The 24,528-nt window shown below is 39.9% G+C and overlaps 1 protein-coding gene across 1 annotated transcript; it reads right to left on the bottom strand.

Moving 5' to 3' along the window:
• Positions 1–24,358, bottom strand: LOC131223164 (NAC domain-containing protein JA2L-like). Its single transcript, XM_058218479.1, has 3 exons — positions 24,131–24,358; positions 2,675–2,976; positions 1–460 (listed from the first exon to the last, which is right to left on the bottom strand). The coding sequence occupies exons 1-3, from the start codon at positions 24,168–24,170 to the stop codon at positions 26–28; spliced, it is 777 nt and encodes a 258-aa protein (XP_058074462.1). The 5' UTR covers positions 24,171–24,358; the 3' UTR covers positions 1–25.
• Between the last annotated feature and the right edge of the window lie 170 nt (positions 24,359–24,528).

Genomic DNA, 24,528 nt, shown 5'->3' with positions numbered 1-24,528 from the left:
AATGAAAAGGTACTGTTTATCGTAATCATTCTAACACCATCGGTAAAAATTCCAAAGAACCACCAATGGGACCATCAAAATCGGTGGAGATATGATCCTGATCGTCCATTGTGATCTCATTGAAGTCTCCTACAGTGGACATGTCATGAAATTCATTGCCCAAAAGCATGTCCGATTGATGCGGTGATGGATATTGTGGTTGTTTGTTCATGAAGTCTCCCGAGCTATCTTCTTCTACCACAATGCACATGTTAGGTAAGAGCATGCTATCCATGAATTGGGGCGGAAGCGAAAAGGTTTCTTTGTCTAATTCGGTAGTAGCTATGTTCAATGTAGTTATATCCTCCGAAGAAGAGCATGGGGCATTGCTTGTGACATCTTCTTCAATGATCATAGCATCAGTGAAATTATGAGAGCTGGGCCACCTCTCATAAATTCTACATAGAACAAATTCATCAATCTGCCAGGAGAAACAAAAGATATATGGAGAAATGAGCAAGCAAGCTAAAGAAAGCTATTTGGCGCATGCACAAAATTAGACTACTGGATGTAATGAATGCGTCCATCCACAAAAGAAAGAACAGAAATGCAACTATCAACTGATTTTTTGTACTGCTGAGCAAGTGAATTTTTGAAACAATCAGGTGTTTGATAAAATAATCATTTAAATAAATACAACCAATAGATTATCTATCAAATCAGTAACATGCGATCGGATAGTTTCAAGTTCCGTCCCACCATGACTCCAAGGAACTATTCAACAAGCTATGTTTATCGGGAAACATGTCTCCAACTATAAAAATGGACGAAGCCATTGCCACCTTCAAATTAATGTATTTCTTTGAAGGAAATTTAAGAGAATGTGAATATCAGAAGGATCCTGTACCCATCTATCCATCATTGTTTAAGAAACTAATCCCTTGCTTGGGTGTACCTCAAAGAAATGGATACAAATACAAACGTGCCCATGCACATTTTTTCTAAGTGAATCCATTAGGAGCATCTTACAAAATTTAGATGGCAAGATGTACCAAATTCTTTTCTCTACAAAATACACTCTAAAATAGGATATAAAAAATCACCCAAGCAAGGCTATGGAGACGAGAGTCCTGGCATCTAATGAGAAGAAAGAAGAGCTAGAAAAAGAGACTAAAAATAAAAACTATTTTATTCAAAATAAAGAGAGAGATGAGAAAGAAAGGAAGCTTTTGCATATATACATTGTGTATGCACTAGTCTAGCTCTAGAGCTGGGCATCAAGTCAAGTCGGACCAAGTTAGGGCTGACCCAACTCGATCCGATTTTGAAATAGGCCTAACCCGAACGTGACTTGACTCGATATTGAGTCCAGCATGCCTGAACCAATCAGAATACGGGTCTGGCCTGGACTAATCCAGACCTAATCTAACTCGGTAAAAGATATTGAGTTTGTTCGAGTTGGCACCAATTTGGATCGAGAGAGATGAGGGAGGGAGGGAGTGAAGAGGAGAGAGAGAGAGAGGAGGGTGGTGATGGGTGGCTGTTGGGCTTGGAAGAAGAGGGTGGGAGAGAGAGAGAGAGAGAGAGAGAGAGAGAGAGAGAGAGAGGAGGAGGAGGAGGAGGAGGAGGAGGAGGAGGGTGGTGATGGTGGTGGGTGGTTGCTGGGCTCGGAAGAGAGAGGAGGATGAGGGAGGAAGAGAGAGTTTGAGATCGGGTTGGGGTGGGGTCGGATGCAACGTATAGAGTTAGAGATATTTAAATTTTAAGATTTTTTCTTTTATTATATATATACCCGAATTCGAGTTGAGTCGGTTTCGAATTGAGTTGAGTTTGACCAGATTGAGTTTTGGATTGAGTCGGGTCGAGTTATTGGGTAACTCGAACTTGACTTAGTTTGAATTTTGGATTGGGCGAAGCTTACTCAGTTCGGATTGACTCACCCATTCGGTTCGGATCGAGTCGTGTTCGAATGAGTTAGACGAGTCGAGAAGCCTAACTCATTGTATAGAAGATGGCTCTTTATTTTTTAATCTTACTAATGTCATAAATTTAAGAAGAAAATTCCTAACTACTTCAATTTAATTCAATCAAAACTTGCTTAACAACTAATTATTCTAATTAAATTAGGATTTGCAATAACTCTCATCGTAGTGGACTAAAAATTATTTTGATGCATTATTGTCCATTTCTCATTGTAGGAAATGGTTACATGCTCCCGTTTGTATATTGTAGACGGTTAAACATGCCTTAAAAGTTGTCACTAACACTTTGGTACTATCTTTTATAGACATCCCTAAACTAAAGGATTTTGCAGACGGTCCAAAACCGTCTCAAAATTCGTCTGTTTTATTATTATTATTATTTTTTATTCACGCAGAATTTACCTCCGGCATAGATGTTATTGGCGTTGATTGAGAAGAAATTTGAAAGGGTTAGGATGAATGCATGCTTCGTTTGGGTGCAATATTGAACTGAATTGCAACAATTTGTTTGATAAGGTGGAGATGACCAAATTGTAACTACCTTCCTTTGTGTCCATATTGAATTGCAATTAAGTTACTTTCAATTTGAAAGGAATGCGACTGCAATTTGAGGCTACTTCCTCGTTATAAATACTAGGAAATGTTGCTAGCATTTGTTCATTTTCTCATCAAACAAAAGTGAAAAGAAAAAGATTGAAAAGATTCTTCCTCACCATCTTTTGTTTACTATTTCCAACATAACTCTGTGCATCCAGAACTGAGCTGGTAGGAGGAAGCCTATACTCGTGCATAATCCAACCAGTTTTTGTGGCCTTTCCTTGCTTTCCGTCATAAAAAGCGAATGTCTTCTTAAATCCGATGAGGTCATTGCCATTAATATGGATTTGTTTATCAGTACTAGTTGTTTTCCAAAAACCGCCATTCACTGAGCGGTTTATCCGTGATCCTCCCACATCCTTGTACTTCCTAGGAGTGAAGAAATATAACTCATTGCCGATGCCATGCTTGAAATTTCCTGCAAATCAATGTTCTTATACTCAATATACCAACAAGATAGATAAAATCAAAGAGAGAACTTCCGTATGTAGCAAGGATAGAAGAAAATACAACACCGAAAGAGCAAGGAAATGAGAAATTGGTACAATAATTAGAAAAAAAAAAAAAAAAGTTTGTCCCCCCCTATTGCCTGTTTACACACACACACACAGAGAAGTGAAAACCAGAATATAAAAGTGAAAACCACAATTTGCTTTTTTGCTTTTCTTAGCCAGGTTGTCGGTTTTTTTTTTTTTTTCCTTCTAGTAAGCCTGCTTTCCCACCTTTCTCCAAAAAAAAAAAAAGAAGAAAAAACCTACCATGGTGAAAAGTGATCTAACCTTGGAATAAACAAGCTTTTACTTATAATGCAACGAAATTCCAATCACCGGCAGGAGAAAGAAAATCAAATAGATCAACAAACTAACAAGTCTAAGACAACCGAAGAAAGGGAAGGAAAAACCTCTGATAAGCAGTACAAAGAATCCATACAACTTGAAGAAAAGTTATAAAAAATAGCAATTCAAAAAAAAAAAAAAAATTAAAAAATTAAAAAAAAATAAAATCAACTTTATTTACTGAATAGCCATGACACAATGTAAGGTAAAGGCCCAACAACAAGATGGCAAAGAAGAAAGAATATAAGTAATCTTAGATTCGACAATCTGTTTATACAAGTCAATATAAAAACAATAGATTAAAGATGTATTTGGTTGCACCTAATTTTATGAAATAAAATTTGCATGAAATTAGACCGATGAATATGAACTATCAAGAGATTTCAGAGTATGTGGTGCAACCAAACGCACCCTAAACAAAAAAAAAGAAAAAAAAAGAAAAAAAAAAAAAGAAGGGACAATTGCAGTATGCAACAATCGTAGTATGAAAACAAGGAAAAGAAAAGACCCAAAAGAAGAAAATGAAAATAATAGAAAAAACAGCATAATTCCTCTCAGACATGCTTCTACTCACTTTGAAGTTTATTGGGGTGGCCCATGTAAATATCTTGTACAGGGATTCTTATGCTGTTTGGAAGTAGAAATCCGTGGTTATAGGGGTGTAGGTAATGCATTATCAACTCGCAATCATGGGGGCTGAAATAGAACCCAGGCGGGAATGCCTCCGTTTCTCCTTCCAGGACATAGGGAGAGGAAGAGAAAGAGGAGAAAGATTCATTCCCAGCCATGTTTTGGAGCTTCTTCTCGTAGTAGAATAGCCGGTTTGCTTTGTATAGAGAAAGGGTAAAGAAAGATAATAAGCAAAACTCTATCTGAGAGCCCGATGAAATTGCCCAGGGAATGAAAAGTAACAAACCCATCTAACTTATGTTAAGGAAGGCTGGCCTCGAAGTTTCGCGGGAAAGTTCAAACGCCGGCGCTCAATCCCAGTTACTGTGTTCCCTCAATCCCCACCGTATATTTGGGTCCACCCCTTCTGATCAGGAAAGCTCATCGGGTGGGCCTCGCTGTGGATGGAATGTGCTGTGTAAAGCACATGAATGATATTATCTTTTGGGCCTCATTTTGCAGTTGGTTGTGAAGGAAATATCCAGGTAAATAAATAGAAGTATGACTTGTCAGTTGGAGATTAGGGCTAAGAAAGTGCTGAAGTGGTGAGGAAGGTTTTCAAGTTTCAATTGTGACAAGTGGGACCTAACGCTAGGTAATCCAGGCCATTGGTTTGTTGCTCAGCACCTTGAACACCGAATCATGGGACAACTTGTACGAATTGAAACCCCAAAGCCTCCTATCCAAAACATTATATTTCAAAGTACGGTCGCTTCGCACGAAGTCACGAGTCGCACGTGTAAGAGATTGGATCCACTCATCAAGCTATACTCACAGGGTAGATGCCTAAATAGATATGGCATAAAAGCTTCTAACGACCGCCATGTTGGGTACGTGTTACTCATACGTGAGTATTTACAGTAGTATTTATTCAACTGTACATATGTACGTCAATCTATTTTAACCGTTCATCTCTAATATAGCTTGAATCTAAATCATGGAAATTAATCTTAATCATAAATCAAGTCATTCAACTGTTGATTCTTAAGATGAACTATCAAATACTCTAGTATTCTCACCCGTTCATCAAATTCAACCATTAATATAACCTATCACTATTAGATAATATCAAACTACCTGCTTTGATTTTAAACCACCCAATTATGATAAAGTAACTACCTGATCTCCATATCTTCTTGTACGTATATCAAATTGAGATTTTAATCTATTCATCTTGTTCGTTACCTGCGTGTGTGAAGAAGTTACATAAGCCCCAACGGTGTACATTCTTAACATAGAGAACAACAAAAAATTATTTTGTACATATGCGTTCGCAAAACCGACCGTACACTAACCTGTATACATGATTAAATATCTAACCATCTAATTTTTTAAATTTTAACCCTTCAACTAACCGTTAATCATAATTGTATATGTCAAATGGGCCATCTAAATATCAAAATAAACTATTTATTGGAAAGATCACAGGGTATACACCTAAACTACCCGCTAGTTTTAACACACACTATTGATACATGTTGTTTTGAATTATGAATAAGTGTGAGCCATTAAATAGTTATCTTAGTCACGGTATGGAGATCAAGGCCCAAACTAAAGCATTAGAAAGATCATAAGAAATAACGAGCCCGGGTCAAATTTTAGCTCATTCGAACGGTAGAATTAAGATGTATGGACAATGAAAGCTGAGACAATAAAAAAGGGCAAATTTGTAATTAACAGAGCCCATATATATAACATTGAATGAGTTGGTTTCAATTTCTCATGAAATTTCTCATGAAATTTCTCATAAAAGTCTCCAAAGACGAATATTTTCTAGCACATTATGACAAAATTAATGGTCTGGTCAGATTTCGCAAGCATCTTAATACTACCCATCTGTTTAAAGAAAAAGAAAAAAAATTTGTAATGTGTGTACAGGCCATGTTCTCTCTCTTCATCCTCCATTCGAACCCAATCAACAAGTACTGCACCCATTGATCACCATGGTTCTTCATTAATGGTGGGCGGGTCGCGGATATTTTCATGGCCAAGATGGATCAAAAAAGGCAGGTCGACGACAGAAGTGATCCGGACGTCAGACCTTAAATCGGACATATCTCGCAATACGAAATGAGTTGTTGGATGTAAAATATATGATTTTGGGGTAGGATAAGAATAACCAATCAATCAATCTCATATATTAATGTTATTGCATTGAATATATCGAATCACATAAAAAACGTCCCGAACTACAGTAACAAAGAATAAAAATAACCAAGAAAGTAGAGTATAAAAAATATACAGAAAGAAAAAGAGATCCATGACTAAAAAAAAAACTGCTTATTTACAATCAAATTACAATTCAAAACATACACACAAAGACATATAGATATGTGTGTGAATGTGTGCACATGTAGAGAAATGCTAGCATGGACACCTTTATGTGGAGGTTAGCAATGACACATGAGACAATGAATTATCAATTTGAACCATCCATTCATTTATACAAGTAGAGGCAAGCCATGGTGCAAGAATCACGACAATTGGATGATTCTAAACATCCAATCAATACAATGGAAAATGGATAGTCAATATGTGAGTGGAGAAGCAAAATAAATCCAATCCTCATCTTGAAGATCTATTCTATAGATCCTGTTTTGTATTAATTCCAAAGTAGGCATTTTATTTGGGTTATTCTAACCATTTGAGCTATGGCCATTGTAAAATTGATCCCATTGGAAAGGTTAGGATCATCCCGTTGGTATGATTCTTATACCATGGATTGCTCTTGTGGCTCTCTATTGATGATTGCATGTCCCATGCATGTGTTAGTCAATGGGTTTGTGAATGTTGGCCAGCTCCCCATCAAGATGGTGACACTAGCATGTCCGTGTGTGTCCATCCATAATATATACATGAATAGAGGTGGGCACGGGACAACCTGATCCGGCTAACTCGACTCGTCTGACTCGGTCCGATCCGACTCGACCCGAACTGAATGGGTGAGTCGATCCGAACCTAGTAAGCTTCACCCAATCCGAACTGAAACTGAGTCGAATTCAACTTCCCAGTAACTCGACCCAACTCGACTCTAAACTCAATTCGGTTAGACTCAACTCGATCCGAAACCCGACTCGACCTGACTCTCTAACCATACCCCGACCCGATCCCAACCTCTCTCTCTCTCTCTCTCCCTCCCTCCCTCCCTTATCCTCCTCCTCTTTTAAGCCCGGCAACCACCCACCACCATCACCCTCCTCCTCCTCCTCCTCTCTCTCCTCTCCACTCCCTCCCTCCCTCATCCTTCTCCCCTTCCTCATCCAAGCCCGGCAACCACCCACCACCATCACTCTCCTCCTCCTCCTCCTCCCTCCTCCCCACTCCCTGCCTCCCTTATCTCTCAATCCAACTTGGTGCCAACTCGACCCGACTCGGTACTTCTGACCGGATCAGACTCGATCCGGATCAGTCTAGGCCAGACCAAACTCGGATCGAGTTAGGCATGTTGGACTCGGTATCGAGTCGGATCCAGTTCGGGTTAAACTTATTTCAGAACCGGATTGAGTCAAGTCCACCCTAACTCGGTCCGACTCGACTCGATGCCCAGCTCTATACATGAATATATCCATGCATAAAATGTTCATGTGCTCTCGAAGTAATATAGTGCTCCTAATAGTAGTTAGTTACATTGGGACACTTGGACTGTCCAATCCATTGATTTAGACCGTTCATTAGGTCCAAAGAATACTTCTTGGTCTACCATGCAAAAATCTCGCCAACCTAACAAATATTATATATTCAAGCAATGGTCTTTAATTTGGATTGTCAATATAATTCCTTAAAATATGTCCAATCAATGATTTTAACTATCTATTTGATAGAGATCATCATGGACTACTTATGATTCTAAAGAATCACTTTTGTTGGGAAATCCTAGCCATCCGATTGATGGCAAAAAAAAAAGAGGACTGCCTTAGAAAATAAGGCAAAATGAAGGATGGATGGATCATCTAATTAGTGCGATTTTTTATTTTATTTTATTTTTGCATGATAACATGTGAATATATCTTCCTTTTTGCATGATAACATGTGAATATGTCTTCCGAACTTTATGGACAGTTCGGATCATTCGATTCGAATAACTTGAAGCATCTCTCTATGTGTGCATGTGCACTGTATGCACATAATCTATTAACATGAGATAGAAAACCAAAGAGATCGACAAAATAACTAGTCCAACAAAAGGAGGTAAGAAAATGCCATCATAAAAAGCACAAAGAATAGATGAAGCTATTCTTAGATTAATTAAGCTCAAACTTATGTTGCATTGCAATTCAAAATACCAACAAAAGGAAGGAAATCAATTCTATTAAAGTCCCTTGATATACATTAATTGATATATGATCGTTTTTATATAAAGTAGTTTGATATGGTATCAAAGGGGAAGATGTTGTGTTCAAATTCCGGGGAGTAACAAATATACCTTGGTAATATATTCTCCTAAGAGCCCCCTGAAAATCAGGTCCTGCCAATATATCCTGAAAACCGAGAAGTAAAAGAAAAGGGAAAACCATGCATTCTCCTAAAGGGGCCAGGAAAATCAACCCTTGTCTAATATGCGAGATGTAAAATAAGGACAAAAGAAAAGACTCATATTCTTCCAAGGAGGCTAGGAAAATCAGGTCCAGCTCAGGGACTCGAAAATCAAGCCCAAACTGGCTTATTTATGGTGGTGTGAGTGTCCCTCAACTCTTGTCCAATATGTGGGAAGTAAAATAAAAAGGAAAAAAGAAAATACCCAAAAAAAAGATATACCAGGGAATCAAGCCCAATTTGTTTATGGTGTGAGTGTCCCTTCACCTTTGTCCAATATGTGGGAAGTAAAATAAGAAGAAAAAATAAAAGACCTGTATATCCTCCCAAGGGAAAAAATCAGGTCCAGCCCCAGGCCAGGAAATCATGCCCAGCCTGCTTATGGTGTGAGTGTCCCTCTACCATTATCTAGGGAAGTAAAATAAGAAGGGAAAAGAGAAGACCTAAAAAAGATATACAAAAATATAAAATTAGGGAAAAAAGCATTGACATGCTCCTACTTCTTGATCATTTAAAAAATGAGTTAGATTCCAAAGCTCAAGTCGACCACACCACCGAAAGAAGTGGAGACAATGATGCCCAACATCAAAACCTTCCTAAGGCCCACCATGATGTTTATTTACCATCAAACCGGTTCATAAGGTTACACATACCTGGATTAAGGGAAAACATGTATATAAGCTTGATTCAAAAACTATGTGCCCCGGAGAAGTTTTCAATGGTTGGTGCTCAATCCCAACTGCTCTTTAGGGTGTGGTTCACTTGAGCTTTATATCTACCTCGTTTTTGGGAATTTCCCCTAAAATGATCTCTCAAAATGATGAACGGTGTGGATAATATATCACATACATCATGGTGGGACCCACAACTTGGTGACGTCCACACACCGCCGAGGTCGGTGGTTTGTGGCACACCACGCCATGGACGCGGATTGCGTCCTACCCTCGCCCTGACGGATTAGCAGGGATCTGTGGGGTCTACCATGATGTAAGTGTTTTATCTATGCTGTTCATTGTTTTTATCAGATCATGTTAAGGTATAATCCAAAAAATGAGGTGTAAAATCCCAGGTGGTAGACTCTCAAGAGTTTCAACACGTGGTTGAGGGTTCGAGTGCCCATAGGTGGTGAAATCCCACTATGGCGTGAATGTGTGGTGGTGTGTGTGCATGTGTTAAAAAACAAAAAAAAATCCAAAAAATGAGGCAGGTACAAAGCTAAGGGGGACCACACAGTGAGGATTGAACGTCCACCATTAAAAACTTCTTGGGAGCTGGAGAAGTTTCGGATTCAGGCTGATATTTGTTTTTTCCCTTCATCCATGTCTACATGACCTTATGAATAGGTTGGATGGTACAAAAACACATCACGATGGCCCATAGAAAGGTTTCAACGGTGGGTGTCATTATCACTGCAACTTCTTTTGGTGTGGTCCACTAGAGCTGTGTACCTGATTCATCTTTAGTCTCATATCTTAAAATGATCTAAGAAAAATGATGAACGGCATGGATAAAACACTTACATCACGGTAGGCCCGTCCGTCCGGGCGGGGTAGGACCGAATCCGCATCCCCATGCCATAGGCTTCCGAGAGAGAAATTTCCAACTGTACGACCAGTATATGGCCCACAACCTTTTTAAGCTCATTTCTTTTTAGTTGCCAAGAATACTCCCCAGGTGTACGGAAGCCCTTGCACATGACGAAAATGCCCTTGCTCTAAAACAGACGATCAATCGCGACGTACGGTTATAGCTACGGTTATAATTCGTAGCCATAGATAACCGTAGCTCGGCGATCAATCGCGACTCCCGTGATTCCACCGCAAGTTGTTATCTCGATCGGCGATCAATCGCGGATTCCGTGATTCCACCCCCCGATCTGTGGCTATAGATTATAATCGTATATATAACCGTATCCCTATCCTCTTTTCTTTTTTTTTCTTTTTTTTTCTTTTTTTTCCTTTTTTTTTCTTTTTTTTACATGGAGAATTTTATTCTACCTACTTTTTTATCTAACACATATTTATATAAATATGTATATATAAGCATATAAAAAAATTATCTCTTTTTTACATTTCTTTCTTTATTCATATAACAAGAAATATCTTCTAAACCAAAATTAGTTACTTGATGTACCATATATGATTTTAGGGCTAAAAGTTGGGCGGGCTCAACTCGACCAACCTGTGACCAACCCGACATTGGGTTGGGCTTGGGCAGGATGTATCGAGTTTGGTCTTGGGGTTGGACTATACAAACACCAACCCGATAAAACTTGGGTTGGGCTCGGGTTGAGGTCTTGGGTTGCCTGACCCAACACGAATCCTATTAATATATAAGTTCCTTATAAATTAATTATATTGAGTGCAGATCATTTGTGTTGAAGGCAAAGGAAATTCCAATGCCTCCCCTCAAGCTAACAAGATATGCCGGATTTTCCTCTCCCAAATAAATTACTTGTACAAAATACGACTTGTAATGGAGTAGTTGTCCTATATTTTAGCTTGTTTGTTTAGAAAAAAATGCATGGAAATGATCGTGAAGTGAAGGGAATTGACTGTAAAATGAAACAGAATCACCGGAATTGACTGTGAAATGCATGGAAATGACCGTGAAATGAAGGGAATTGACCATGAAATGCATGAAAATGACTGTGAAGTGAAGGGAATTGATCGTGAAATGCATGGAAATGACTGTGAAATGAAATGAAATCGCCAGAATTGACTGTGAAATGCATGGTAATGACCATGAAGTGAAGCGAATTGACCGTGAAATGTATGGAAATGACCATGAAGTGAAGGGAATTGACCATGAAATGCATGAAAATGACCGTGAAATGAAACGGAATCGTCGGAATTGACCATGAAATGCATGGAAATCATGACCGTGAAGTGACGGGAATTGACCGTGAAATGCATGGAAATGAGCGTGAATCAACACGGGATTGCTGGGAATGACCGTGAAATGCATGGAAATGACCGTGAAGTGAATTGACCGTGAAATGCATGGAAATGACCGTCAAGTGAAGGGAATTGACCGTGAAATGCTTGGAAATGACCGTGAATCAACACGGAATGGCTGGGAATGATCGTGAAATGCATGGAAATGACCGTGAAGTGAAGCGAATTGACCGTGAAATGCATGAAAATGACCGTGAAGTGAAGGGAATTGACCGTGAAAGGCTTGGAAATGACCGTGAATCAACATAAAATCGCCGGGAATGACCATGAAATGCATGGAAATGATGGTGAAGTGAAGCGAATTGACCGTGAAATGCATGGAAATAACCGTGAAGTGAAGGGAATTGACCGTGAAATGCATGGAATTGACCGTGAATCAACATGGAATCGCCGAGAATGACCCCGTGAAATGCATGGAATTGACCGTGAATCAACACGGAATCGCCGAGAATGACCCCGTGAAATGCATGGAAATGATGGCGAAGTGAAGCGAATTGACCATGAAATGCATGGAAATGACCGTGAAATGAAACGGAATCGCCGGGAATGACCGTGAAATGCATGGAAATGACCGTGAAGTGAAGGGGATTGACCGTGAAATGCATGGAAATGACCGTGAAGTGAAGGGAATTGACCGTGAAATGCATGGAAATGATCGTGAATCAACACAGAATCGCTAGGATTGACCGTGAAATGTGGGGAAATGACCGTGAAGTGGAGGGGATTAACCGTGAAATGCATGGAAATGACCGTGAAGTGAAGGGAATTGACCGTGAAATGCATGGAAATGACCATGAAATGAAACAGAATCGCCAGGATTGACTGTGAAATGCATGAAAATGACCGTGAAGTGTAGCGAATTGATCGTGAAATGTATGGAAATGACCGTGAAGTGAAGGGAATTGATCGTGAAATGCATGAAAATGACCGTGAAATGAAACGAAATCGTCGGAATTGACCATGAAATGCATGGAAATGACCGTGAAGTGACGGGAATTGACCGTGAAATGCATGGAAATGACCATGAGGTGAAGGGAATTGATCGTGAAATGCTTGAAAATGACCGTGAATCAACATAGAATGGCCGGGAATGACCGTGAAATGCATGGAAATGACCGTGAAGTAAAGCGAATTGATCGTGAAATGCATGGAAATGACCGTGAGGTGAAGGGAATTGACTGTGAAATGCTTGGAAATGACCGTGAATCAACACGAAATGACCGGGAATGACCGTGAAATGCATGCTGAAAGAACATGAAAACAAGAGAATCCCTATACTTCAAACGTGCAGCATGTACATAAAAGCTCATTGAGTTTGACAGTAATATTGTACTCTCCCATAATATAGTATTCTTCTTAAGAAATTGTATGGTAACGAATATCTCGTGCCTTCGATATGAGATCCTTTAATTTTTTCTCGGCCTACGGTGTTAACAGTCCAACGAATGAGGATGTTGATTATCTTCTCTTATAGAACATCTCTTGAATTTTTAATATGATCATCTCTATCAGTATAGTCACATGATATTCTCGTGCTTCTTTGAATAGAACATTAACACATTCAGTTATGTTTATAATGACTAAATTGAATCTTTTTCTTAGGAAGTGCGATGATGCCCACTTTTCATACCCTATTTTCCTTAATCATACATGTATCAGGGGATTGGCAAGTTCGATATCATGCATTAACTTTTCAAATTCAGCCCTCGTACAAGTCTTTACAGCTTGTCAGTAGTATATTTCTAACGACTTGTCTTTGAATGTATCCACCAAGATTCAGTATATATGGCAGGCGCAGTAGCCATGGATTGCTGCTTAGAAGACCTGGGGAACTTCTTTCATTAGACCAACCTACTTATTTTCCAAGATTCCATCAGGTCGATGGTTGAAAATTCATTTCATTCACTTTGCGGTCAATTTCAATCAGTTTGGGGTCAATTTCATTCATTTCATTTCACAGTCAATTTTATGCATTTCACGGTCAATTCCCTTCACTTTCACGGTCAATTCGCTTCATTTCACGATCAATTCGATTCATTTCACGGTCAATTTGCTTCACTTCACGGTCAATTCCAGCGATTCTCCTTCACTTCATGGTCAATTCCATGCATTTCATGGTCAATTTCCTTTACTTCATGGCCGATTCAATGTATTTCACGGTCGATTCAATGCATTTCACGGTCAATTCCCTTCACTTCACGGTCAATTCCCTTCACTTCACGGTCAATTCTATGCACTTCACGGTCAGTTCCTTTCACTTCACGGTCATTTCCATGCACTTCACGGTCAATTCCGGCGATTCCCTTTCACTTCACGGTCAATTCCATGCATTTCACGGTCAATTTCCTTTACTTCACGGTCAATTCAATGCATTTCACGGTCAATTCCCTTCACTTCACGGTCAATTCCATGCACTTCAAGGTCAATTCCCTTCACTTCACGGTCATTTCTATGCACTTCATACTTAACCAGTGAAGTAAAGAGAATTCGCTGAAATGCATCAATTGACCATGAAGTGAAGAATCATCGATTCCTAAATGCATGGAATTACCATGCATTTCATGGTCAATTCTGGTGATTCCCCTTCACTTCACAGTCATTTCAATTCATTTCACGGTCAATTCCCTTCACTTCACGGTCAATTCTGGTGAAATGCATGGAATTAACCATGAAGTAAAGAGAATTGACTGTGAAATGCATTGAATTGACCATGAAGTGAAGGGGAATCATCGGAATTGACCGTGAAATGCATGGAATTAACCATGAAGTGAAGGGAATTAATCGTGAAATGCATTGAATTGACCGTGAAGTAAAGGGAATTGACCGTGAAATGTATAGAATTGACCATGAAGTGAAGGGGAATCGCCAGAATTGACCGTGAATTGAGGGGGATTGACTGTGAAATGCATGGAATTGACCATGAAGTAAAGAGAATTGACCGTGAAATGCATTGAATTGACCGTGAAGTGAAGGGGAATCACCAGAATTGACCATGAAATGCATGGAATTGACCGTGAAGTGAAGGGAATTGACCATGAAATGCATTGAATTGACCGTGAAGTAAAGGGAATTGACCATGATATGCATAGAATTGATCGTGAGGTGAAGGGGAATCAACAGAATTGACTGTGAAATGAATGGAAATGACTATGAAGTGAAGGGAATTGACCGTGAAATGCATGGAATTGACTGTGAAGTAAAGGGAATTGACCGTGAAATGCATTGAATTGACCATGAAGTAAAGGGAATTGACTGTGAAGTAAAGGGAATTGACCGTGAAGTGCATAGAATTGACCGTGAAGTGAGGAGAATCGCCGGAATTGACCATGAAATAAATGAAAATGACCGTGAAGTGAAGGGAATTGACCGTGAAATGCATTGAATTGACAGCGAAGTAAAGGGAATTGACCGTGAAATGCATAGAATTGACCGTGAAGTGAAGGGGAATTGGTGGAATTGACCGTGAAATGAATGGAAATGACCGTGAAGTGAAGGGAATTGACCGTGAAATGCATGGAATTGACCGTGAAGTGAAGGGAATTGACCGTGAAATGCATTGAATTGACCGGGAAGTAAAGGAAATTGATCATGAAATGCGTGGAATTGACCGTGAAATGCATGGAATTGATCGTGAATGTGAAAGGAATTGACCGTGAAATGAAATGAATGAAATTCACTGCTAACTGATTGAAATTGACCACGAAGTGAATGAAATAAATGAAATTGATCGTGAACGGATTGAAATTGACCGCGAAGTGAATGAAATGGATTTTCGACCATCGACTTGATGGAATCTTGAAAAATAAGTAAGTTGGTTAGCTAAAGTGTCATCTCCTACTCCAAAATCCTTTATGGTACTTCAAGTAACTCATTCTGGTTCAAGAGATATGTTTATTAATGAATAAAGAAAGAAATGAATAAAAAGATAGAGATTTTTTTTATATACTTATATAAACATATTTATATAAATATGTATTAGAGAAAAAGTTCTCCTTGTGAAAAAAAATTAAATTTTTTTTAAAAAAATTACACAGGTGAGACAGCGAGTCGGGGTCGACCGGGTCACGCTGGTTTTTTGTTTCCCTCTTGTATTCCTACCATTTTTTATGGGCCCCATTATGATGTATGTGTTATATCCAAACCGTCCATCTATTTGGCGAACTCATATTAAGGCTTGTGACGAAAAATAAGACAGATCTAGCTATCAAGTGTACCACACCGTAAAAGGCAGTGGAGGATTAAACGTCTATCATTGAAATCCTTTCAAGGGTCATAGAAGTTTTAGATCAATATGAAATTTGTTTTTCCTCTTCATCCAGCTCTTTGAGACGTTGTAAATAGATTGGATGGTAAATATATGTTATGGTGGGCCCTATGAAATTTTTAACAGTGAAAATCAAGTTTCCCGCTGTTATTTGTGGTGTGGTCCAGTTGATCTTTGGATATGATTCTTTTTTTCAGATAATGCTCTCAAATGATCTCGAAATATGGATGAACGGTGTGGATATAATAAATACATCATTGTGGGGGCCATGTCGAGGAGCGTCAGCGCTCGTCTTCGCACACCAGCCAATCGGCTTCCGGAAGGAATGAATGACTGGGGTATTTTGGTCCCTTGAAAAGTCGGCCGTACACAGGGGAGTGTTCTTGGAAGCTTAAAAAGAGGTGGGCTTCAAATGGCTGGTGGGCCATAAATGGGCCGTACAGTAGGAAATTTCTCCTTCCAAGATACAGAGCGTATGAAGGCAAAGCAAAAGGAAAGGAGCCACGCCCCTCTCTCTCGGATGCGGGGTGGGGCCCACTGAAATGTTCGTGAGAAATCTATTCCGTCCATCCGTTATGCGAGATCCGTTTAGGACGTGCATTCAAAAGTAAGGTGGATACAAAACTCAAGTGGTCACACGAAAGGGAAATTTGGGGAAAGAAATTGCCACCATTTAAACTTTCCTGAGCTCCACCTTGATGTTCATATGCTATCCAAACCGTTTATAATATCATTCCCAATGGGATGAAGTGAAAACACCATATAGATAGCCTGATACGAAATTTTATGGCCATAAGAATGTTTCAACGGTTTTCATTGAATGCCCACTGCTTCCTCTCCTGTGGCCCACTACCTCACTTTTGAATGCACGTACTAAAATGAGCTCGTAAAACGGACGGACGGAGTGGATTTCTCACAAACATCTCGGTGGGCCCCACCCAACATCCTTGCGCAGGAACTTCCTGCGAAAGGCCCCTCTCTCTCTCTCTCTTCCTTGTCTTCTTCTCTTCAAACACAACCCGTAATTTTCCAATCCCTCCTCAACAATTTCCCAAATCCCCAACTAACCCCTCCTCAATATCTACGTCTCAGTTCTCTCTAGATCCTACAACTAGGGACTTCTCGACGAATACTGGTCCACCTCCGCCGATTCCAGGCTCCACACCACCAACGCCGACAGGGATCTCAGATCTTCGAAGCCCGAGTTCCCACCGTACCCCGAGAGCCCTTGATCAAGAAGTACAGCGCGAGTACTGGCTACTCAGCGATCTGTTGACGCCCGAGCGGTTAAAGGCCATCCGTGGCGAGGTGGGTCTTTGATTTGGACAAAGCAGATGTTGTTTTCCAGCCATTTTTCAAGAAGCTATGCGTGGAGATGCAGCTAGGGATGGGGAAGGCGGTGTTTGGGAAGAAGGAGGGGAATGAGGATTATGAGAGGCAGAGGGAGGTGGTGGATTTAGTTAGGGGAGTAAGGCTTGGAAGCCGTCGGTTGGGCGGGATCATGTTTTCTTCTTGCCCCCGTTTGTTTTAAAAACTTAAAGCATTCTCTGAAAGACCCAGTTGCAATGTGGCATGTTGGAGCCAGTAACGCTTCAGTTATGATACAACACACCCAAGTGTCGCTGCTCAGAGATGCTATATTTCGCCTCACACTCTTCTACCCCCGAAGTTGCAGTTATCCGAATAACAGAAGAGGAAGGCCCTTATGTTATATATATATATATCATAAATGAAAATTTTTATATTTTTTAAACTTATAAAAGAAAATGTAGAAAAAAGGTCATAGCTTTTGGTGATTTTTGGTAACCATTTATTTGTGCACGGTGGTGGTTCTTGCTATATAAAGCATCATTTGAATTTGAGATGGCTGTGAAAAGATGGCATTAATGGTGAAAAGATGCCATTGTTGAAAAGACAACACGGAAGAAAATGTCTTTATATGGAAATGATCTTAAAACAACTCTTATGACACGAATGGAGTGAGAGCTAGCTGATGTCCTCTCGCTAGTGCCTTGGCTAGATAAATGCACTCTTTGGTGATCTAAGCAATATTAATGCAAAGCAAGTAGTGGCAAATCCATATCAATAGGAATGTCTTTTTCTCTCGGTCATCAACAATGTCATAAGATTTGTACTGAGTAGTAATGAAGGTAGAATAAGCTCGCTTCTTCTTGTTTAAAAGGATGAATTAATGTTGGGAGAAGTTTGAATAGATTGAATCTCTAAAAGTAAAAAGGTGGGTGAAAGCACAAACATCCATAAGGGGTCGTTTGGCACCATGGATTTGGGGGGATTTGAGGGGATTTCAAATCCCTTGATTGTTTGGCAGGATAAAGTAATCGGGGTTTCAAATCCGAGAGGTTTCAAATCCATGATGAGAGCTTGGATTACATCTAAAATCCTTTCAAGAGTTGCATGTGTAACATGTGTGTCACCATACTATTATTCTATTGGGCACATGGCCCACGGATGATATCCCAAAACAATGAGATTATCAATTACATCACTATAATTACTTTAATATTATGATCAACACCGTCCAAACATTGTCCATGTAAATCAAGGGTTAATAGTTAATCGTTGGTTAATTACTTGGATATTATCTTAATTATGCTTGTGGCCCATATGAGACTTGCAATTTCATCATTTTCGGGCAAAGCATATATTTTAGTGGGTTTATTACAACCATTGTGCCAAACATTACATACATCACTAGTTAGAGATATTAAAGTTGATTTAGTAATTAAATTCAAACCCCTGCAAATATATCATGTATAACTACTTTTGGATTAAAGTTTATTCCCAATTCAGGGTGCTAAACACAATAAGATGATTTCAAATCCAGGGGGTTCCGAATCCATTCCAAATCCATGCTCCCAAATAGGCCTTAATTGTTGGACTCATATTCGAAATGAAAGGTGTTGTTTAATCGGCACTAAAAAGTTGAAGTAGTCACAAGGAGAGAAGTGGTTGTATAGTCGTAGAAAGAAAGACTGATACATTCATAGATACCAGCTTCTTGCCATGAATTACGATGTTGTTTAAATACACGATCAAACCATTCCAACTATCCTTTATGGGTCTCGGCCAGGATCTCGAGATCTTGAAAGCATTAGTAGGGTATGGAAGGGAATCATATTGAAGAATAAGCTTTTTGCCTATACAATTAGGGAAGAATGAGTCTATGGATTAGATCTGTTCGAGAATAGTTTTGGAATGAAAAAATGGGCTGAGGGTAAGGAATGATATGTTTGATTCAATAAGAGTGTTGAAAATAATGTTATTAAACACCATATCAGATGGAAAAACATTCAGTTCTATTAGAAAATCTTCTTAATAATAAGCTGGAGCAGCATAAGAAGAGGCAACCATGACAGATTGCAGAGATTTCGATCGAGAAAGGAGACTTCGAAAGGAGAAGTGTGAAGAACAAAAGCCATACAAAGGAGAAACTGATTCAAAATTGTGTATATATCGGTCATGGACTACACATTAATGAGAGGATAATCATGACTCCTCGCACGACACGATTTTGTGTCATGTGTCATAATGACAGTCGTAGAAAATGAGCAAAATCATATTTGGTTTTCATCTCGGTCGAGTAAAAACAATGGAGAGCCGAAATGTGGAAAGGCGTTCGATTACATTTATTGTATTGGACAAAGAGCCACTGTCACTTTCTCCTTTTTGACCAAAGGTGAAGCGACGTGGGGGTACTGTTGTATTCTATTTCTGACTATTCTTAAGATAGCTAATTTGAAAATGACACTTGTCATTGCATGAGAAATGTATAGCGTGCAAAAGATTTTTAGAGATAGAGTATTTTTCACAAAAGTACAATTGACCCTGATATGGATGGACATGTCAGCTGATGACCGGGCATCACCGAGAAGTCCAGGAGACAGAAAGCAATCTCGACTGAAAATAGCAGTTAAGAGACATGTGTCAAGAGGAAAATGAATGATCTAGAAGATTGAACGCTGCAATGATTCAGTTGCCATAGCCATCAAAATAAAGAAGAGAAATATCTGAAGAGAAGCCACGGTAGAGTTTTATAAATAACAAGGAATCAAACAAAGCAAGTGGTCTCACACCAACCCAATCAAACTAATCAAATTATCTTTCTTTATCATATCTTACTCTATCTTAGGAGTAGCGATAATCCAGTAGCAGTAATCTTTAATTAGTCATAATCTAGTAGCAGTAATCTTTAACTGTAATCCAAGTCAACGCTTTTGCATTGGACTATTATCAGTATTAATATAATCACTTTATCTTTCAGAAAGGCATCTTACAGTTGCTCACTGTGATCAATCGTAAATATTTCTTATTGGTTTAATTGTTTCCTATTATAAAAGTCCTTTCATATGAATGATAATGTGCAACCCATCTTCAGAGGAAGAACCCCACCCTCCAACAATTGCTTAATTATGATATTATCTTGTGAGTGGTTGAATGGGCAATCGATCTTCTCAGGTTTTAGTCATATTCGATCGCATGCGACATATCTGCCTATCGTGGTGCTTGAAGTCAAGTTGTTGGGTTTGAATCAAGCCGCACAATTGATCTTGGTATGCTCGAACATACCACATGCGACCAAAACCAAAGTGAAATCCAACGGGGTTGCTAAAGTCTTTAATGAGATACCAATCAAATTTGTTGGCCATCTATTAGTCTATGTCAAACCATATAGTTTTACAAAATAAATTAAAGAAATTATTTTTTGAAAGAACTCAATAGTAGGCTATTTTTTACCATAGCCCCCAAGTCTTATATATATATATATATATATGTGTAGAGAGAGAGAGAGAGAGAGAGAGAGAGAGAGAGAGAGATATGCTCACCTGCACACCTTCTTAGGTGAGCACGGCGCGCATCTTTGCACATGTGTCATGGGCACAAAATCAAAATGGTCCATGTGATGCAGCACTCCATGAAATCCCCATGGCCCAACTTTTATCTTAATCCAAAAATCTGGTGGGACATGGCTAAGAGAGAGGCAATTCATGGAAGAAACTAATTTTTTTGCCAGGGCCCACCATAGTTTTAGATCAGGGTGAAAGTTGGGACAAGAGGTGCCACGTTACATTACATATACCATTCAGATTTTATGCCCATGACAAGTATAAAAGTGCACATGGGTGCTCACCTAAGATGGTGTGCATAAGTGATGCTCACCTGCGCACCTTAGGTGAGCGCCAGTGCGTACTTTTGCACACGTCATGCATACCAAATCCAAACAATCCATGTAATGCACAACTCACGAAACCGTCACAACTCAACTTTCACCATTATCTAAAACTTCGATGAGCCGCCGCAGAGAGAGAAAAACAAATTAAGGAAACTGCTTCTTTTTGCCACAACCCACTAGAATTTTGGACTAGGGTGAAATATGGGCCGTGGGGTTTCATGGCTGCATGTCATTTAGATTTTGTGCCCAAGTGTGGAGAGTCGCTCATGTAAGAAGGTGCGCATATAGAGATACTTACCTGCGTACCTTTGCAGGTGAGCCCCTTGGGCACCCAATCTTAAGAGATGCTCTCTCGTGTATATATAACATCACATTGAAGATCCGCACCACCCAATCCTTACAGACGTTTTAGAGGGATCTCTAGTCGTAGATCTAATTGGCACGTGTCCCAAGTCTTGGAGATGAATGCCAGGCCATTGTCATACTTGCTTGTAACAGTCGAATCCTTGATGTGGCCCCACCTTAATGTATGTGGTGTATATCGATGGCGGCTATCTTTTTTCCTGCTTAAATTTGGGCATGGCCTAGTTAATGAGGTAGATCCAAGTCTCCGGTTGACCACACCATAAGAAACAGTAATGATTAAACGCCTATCATTAAAAAATTCATAGACCCGGCGTTGTGTTGATTTGCCCTCCAGGCTGTCATGCAAATCTAAGAAAAAGTTAAAATACTTGTGGCCCACAATTAGTTTTTAATGATCAATCATTACTGTTCCGTTTGATGTTGTATATTTAGAGATTTGATCCTTTTTAAATTTTGGTCTCATATCCTAAAATGAGTTAGTAAAACAGATGGACTGTCCGAACATACAACACAGACACCAACGACTAGGCCCCACAGTCAGAGATCCACTTCACACAAGCGAGTAAGGCCAGGATTCTTTGAAGGAACCATCCACGACACGGATCCCTGGGCTAGGACGCTGCCCAAAATCTGTTGGGCCCACCATGATGTATATCTTTTATCCATGTTGTCCATCTAGTTTTGTAATCTCATATCAGGGCATGGGTCGAAAAATAAATTAAGCAAATCCAAAGCTCAAGTGAACCACACTGTCTGATACAAGGGACATGGAAGTTTTGGATTAAGCTATAAGCTAATATTTTCGTTTTATCTTACTCACGATCTTTGAACAGGTCAGACAGTAAATAAGCATTAAGGTAGGCTCCAGTAAGGTTTCAACTGTGGGCGTCATATTACGTGGATTAGCTACTTACAGGATGAGCAGCGAGACTTCCTCACGCTACTTAAGTGATATTACCAAGTTCTGTGGGCCCCACCATGATCTATGTGTTGCATCCACACCGTGCATACATTTGGAGAGATCATTTCAGGGCATGAACCAAAGAATGGGGCAGATCCAAGACTAGAGTGAACCCCACCACAGAAAACAGTGGGGAGAGTGATGCCCACTATTGAAACCTTCTGAAGGTCCACTACGTTTATTTGAGTTCCAACCTGTTCATGAGTTAACGCAGACATGAAAGAAGGGAAAACACAAATATAAGCTTGATCGAAGACTTTTGTAGCCCTTAGAACTTTTTAATGGTGGGTGTCACTCTCCCCACTGTTTTCTGTGGTGGGTGGGGTCCACTCGAGCTTTGGATCTGACTCATTCTCTGGATCATGCCATAATATGATCTTTCCAAATGGATGGACGGTGTGGATACAAAACATACATCATGATGGGGCCCACAGAACTTGGTGACGTCACTTCCTACCCAACCTGTCAGTAGCTAAACCGCGTCCGGTCAACTTGAGCCTTGGATCCGTCTCCATTTCAGCCTCATGTCCTGAAATTTCAGAGCCAGAGAAAGGGAATAGACGGTGGGATAAAATGCATGAATCACAGTCAGCCGACAGAGCTTGGGCGACGTACTGCCCCAGATAAATTCCCGCAGACGTTTGCAGGTGCACGGTCAAGTGGTGATGGAACGCCCACCGTTGAAACCTTTATGTGGCTACAGAAATTTTAGATGGGTCTAATATTTATGCTTTTAAACCTTCATGTGGCTACAGAAATTTTAGATGAGGCTAATATTTATGTTTTTAGTTCATCCCAATTAGAATTACCTCATGAACGGTTTGGATGGCGTATAGACATCATGATGGGCCCCATACAGGCAGTCCCAGAAGACCCACACGGACTTCACTGATCTGAGCCATTTGGAAGCGGATTGGCTGGTGTACCTAACACCACCTATATAGCTGTTATATTGATGTTAGCAAGTTCTGTGTGTTTGATCATGAGTTATGTGTTATATCCAAACCATCCATCCATTTGGCGAGCTCGTCTTAAGTCCTGAGATGAAAAATAAGACAGATATAACTATCAAGTGGACCACACTGCAAAAAGCAGTGGGGAATTGAACGTCTACCATTGAAACCCTTTTCAGGGTCACGGAAGTTTTGGATCAATGTGAAATATGTTTTTCCTCTTCATTCGGGTCTTTGTAAACTTATGAATAGATTGGATGGAAAATAAACGTCAAGGTTGGCCCTACGAATTGTTTAACGGTGAAAATCATTATCTCCGCTGCTATTTGTGGTGTGGTCCGGATGATCTTTGGATATGATTCAATTTTTAGACATGCTCTAAAATGATCTCTAAAAATAGATGAACGGTATAGATATGATAAATACATTACTGTGGAGCCCACGTAACATGATCTCTTTTGAACCATTGTACAACTCTGAGCTCGAGGAGCGTCAGTGCTCGTCTTCGCACGACTCGTACCTACAGCAGCAATATAGCTGGTGTGTGGTACACCGGCCAATCCGCTTCCGGTGGAAGCGCATTTACACGCCACTGCCAAAAGTGGCACACGTGCGAGAGATCCAACCGGTCCATGAGATGGTCCCCCAATCCATTATGATCAGTTGAGCTACAGTGAAGATTTAGCCAAGCTTTTCAAAGCCATCCTTCTGGTTTGGCATCGTGAGCTGCCCTGATTGGGAAGGGGTAGTATCTAGATGGTGCGGCCAACCAAATGGACGGCTAGAATGTAAAATGTTTAGGAGAAATGAAAAAAGAAAGAAAAGATGAATGAAAGAAGCACCTGGAACCTTATACGGTCTCCTCCGGAAAGAATCGGACATTGTCCATAAACAGATGTAAACGCTGTAAGATTAAAAGGGCTTCTTCTTTTTCTTCTTCCTCATCTCCTTTGCTTCATGACATCTCCACCCATCTCTGTGACTTGTTGTTTTACAGATCTTTCTCTCAGCTTTCAGACAGAATGCGAGAGAAGATTCTCTCTTTCAGCTTTCGGACAGAAACGAGTGGATTTTTTTCATTCATTTTCAAAAGTAACCACCCAGCTGGAGTCTACAGCGGGACGCGATTTGGTCCAACGTTCTGGAGTGAGCACGTCCAGCATAATGCTCTATGGGTCTGCCACGAAGTCCACGTGACATCCATTCCGTACATCAGTTTCTCCAGATCATGCAAAGAGGT

Source organism: Magnolia sinica, chromosome 13 (genome assembly GCF_029962835.1).
Source record: "Magnolia sinica isolate HGM2019 chromosome 13, MsV1, whole genome shotgun sequence".
In the NCBI taxonomy this organism is placed as follows: Eukaryota; Viridiplantae; Streptophyta; class Magnoliopsida; order Magnoliales; family Magnoliaceae; genus Magnolia; species Magnolia sinica.
This window is presented reverse-complemented; position numbering and strand designations above follow the sequence as displayed.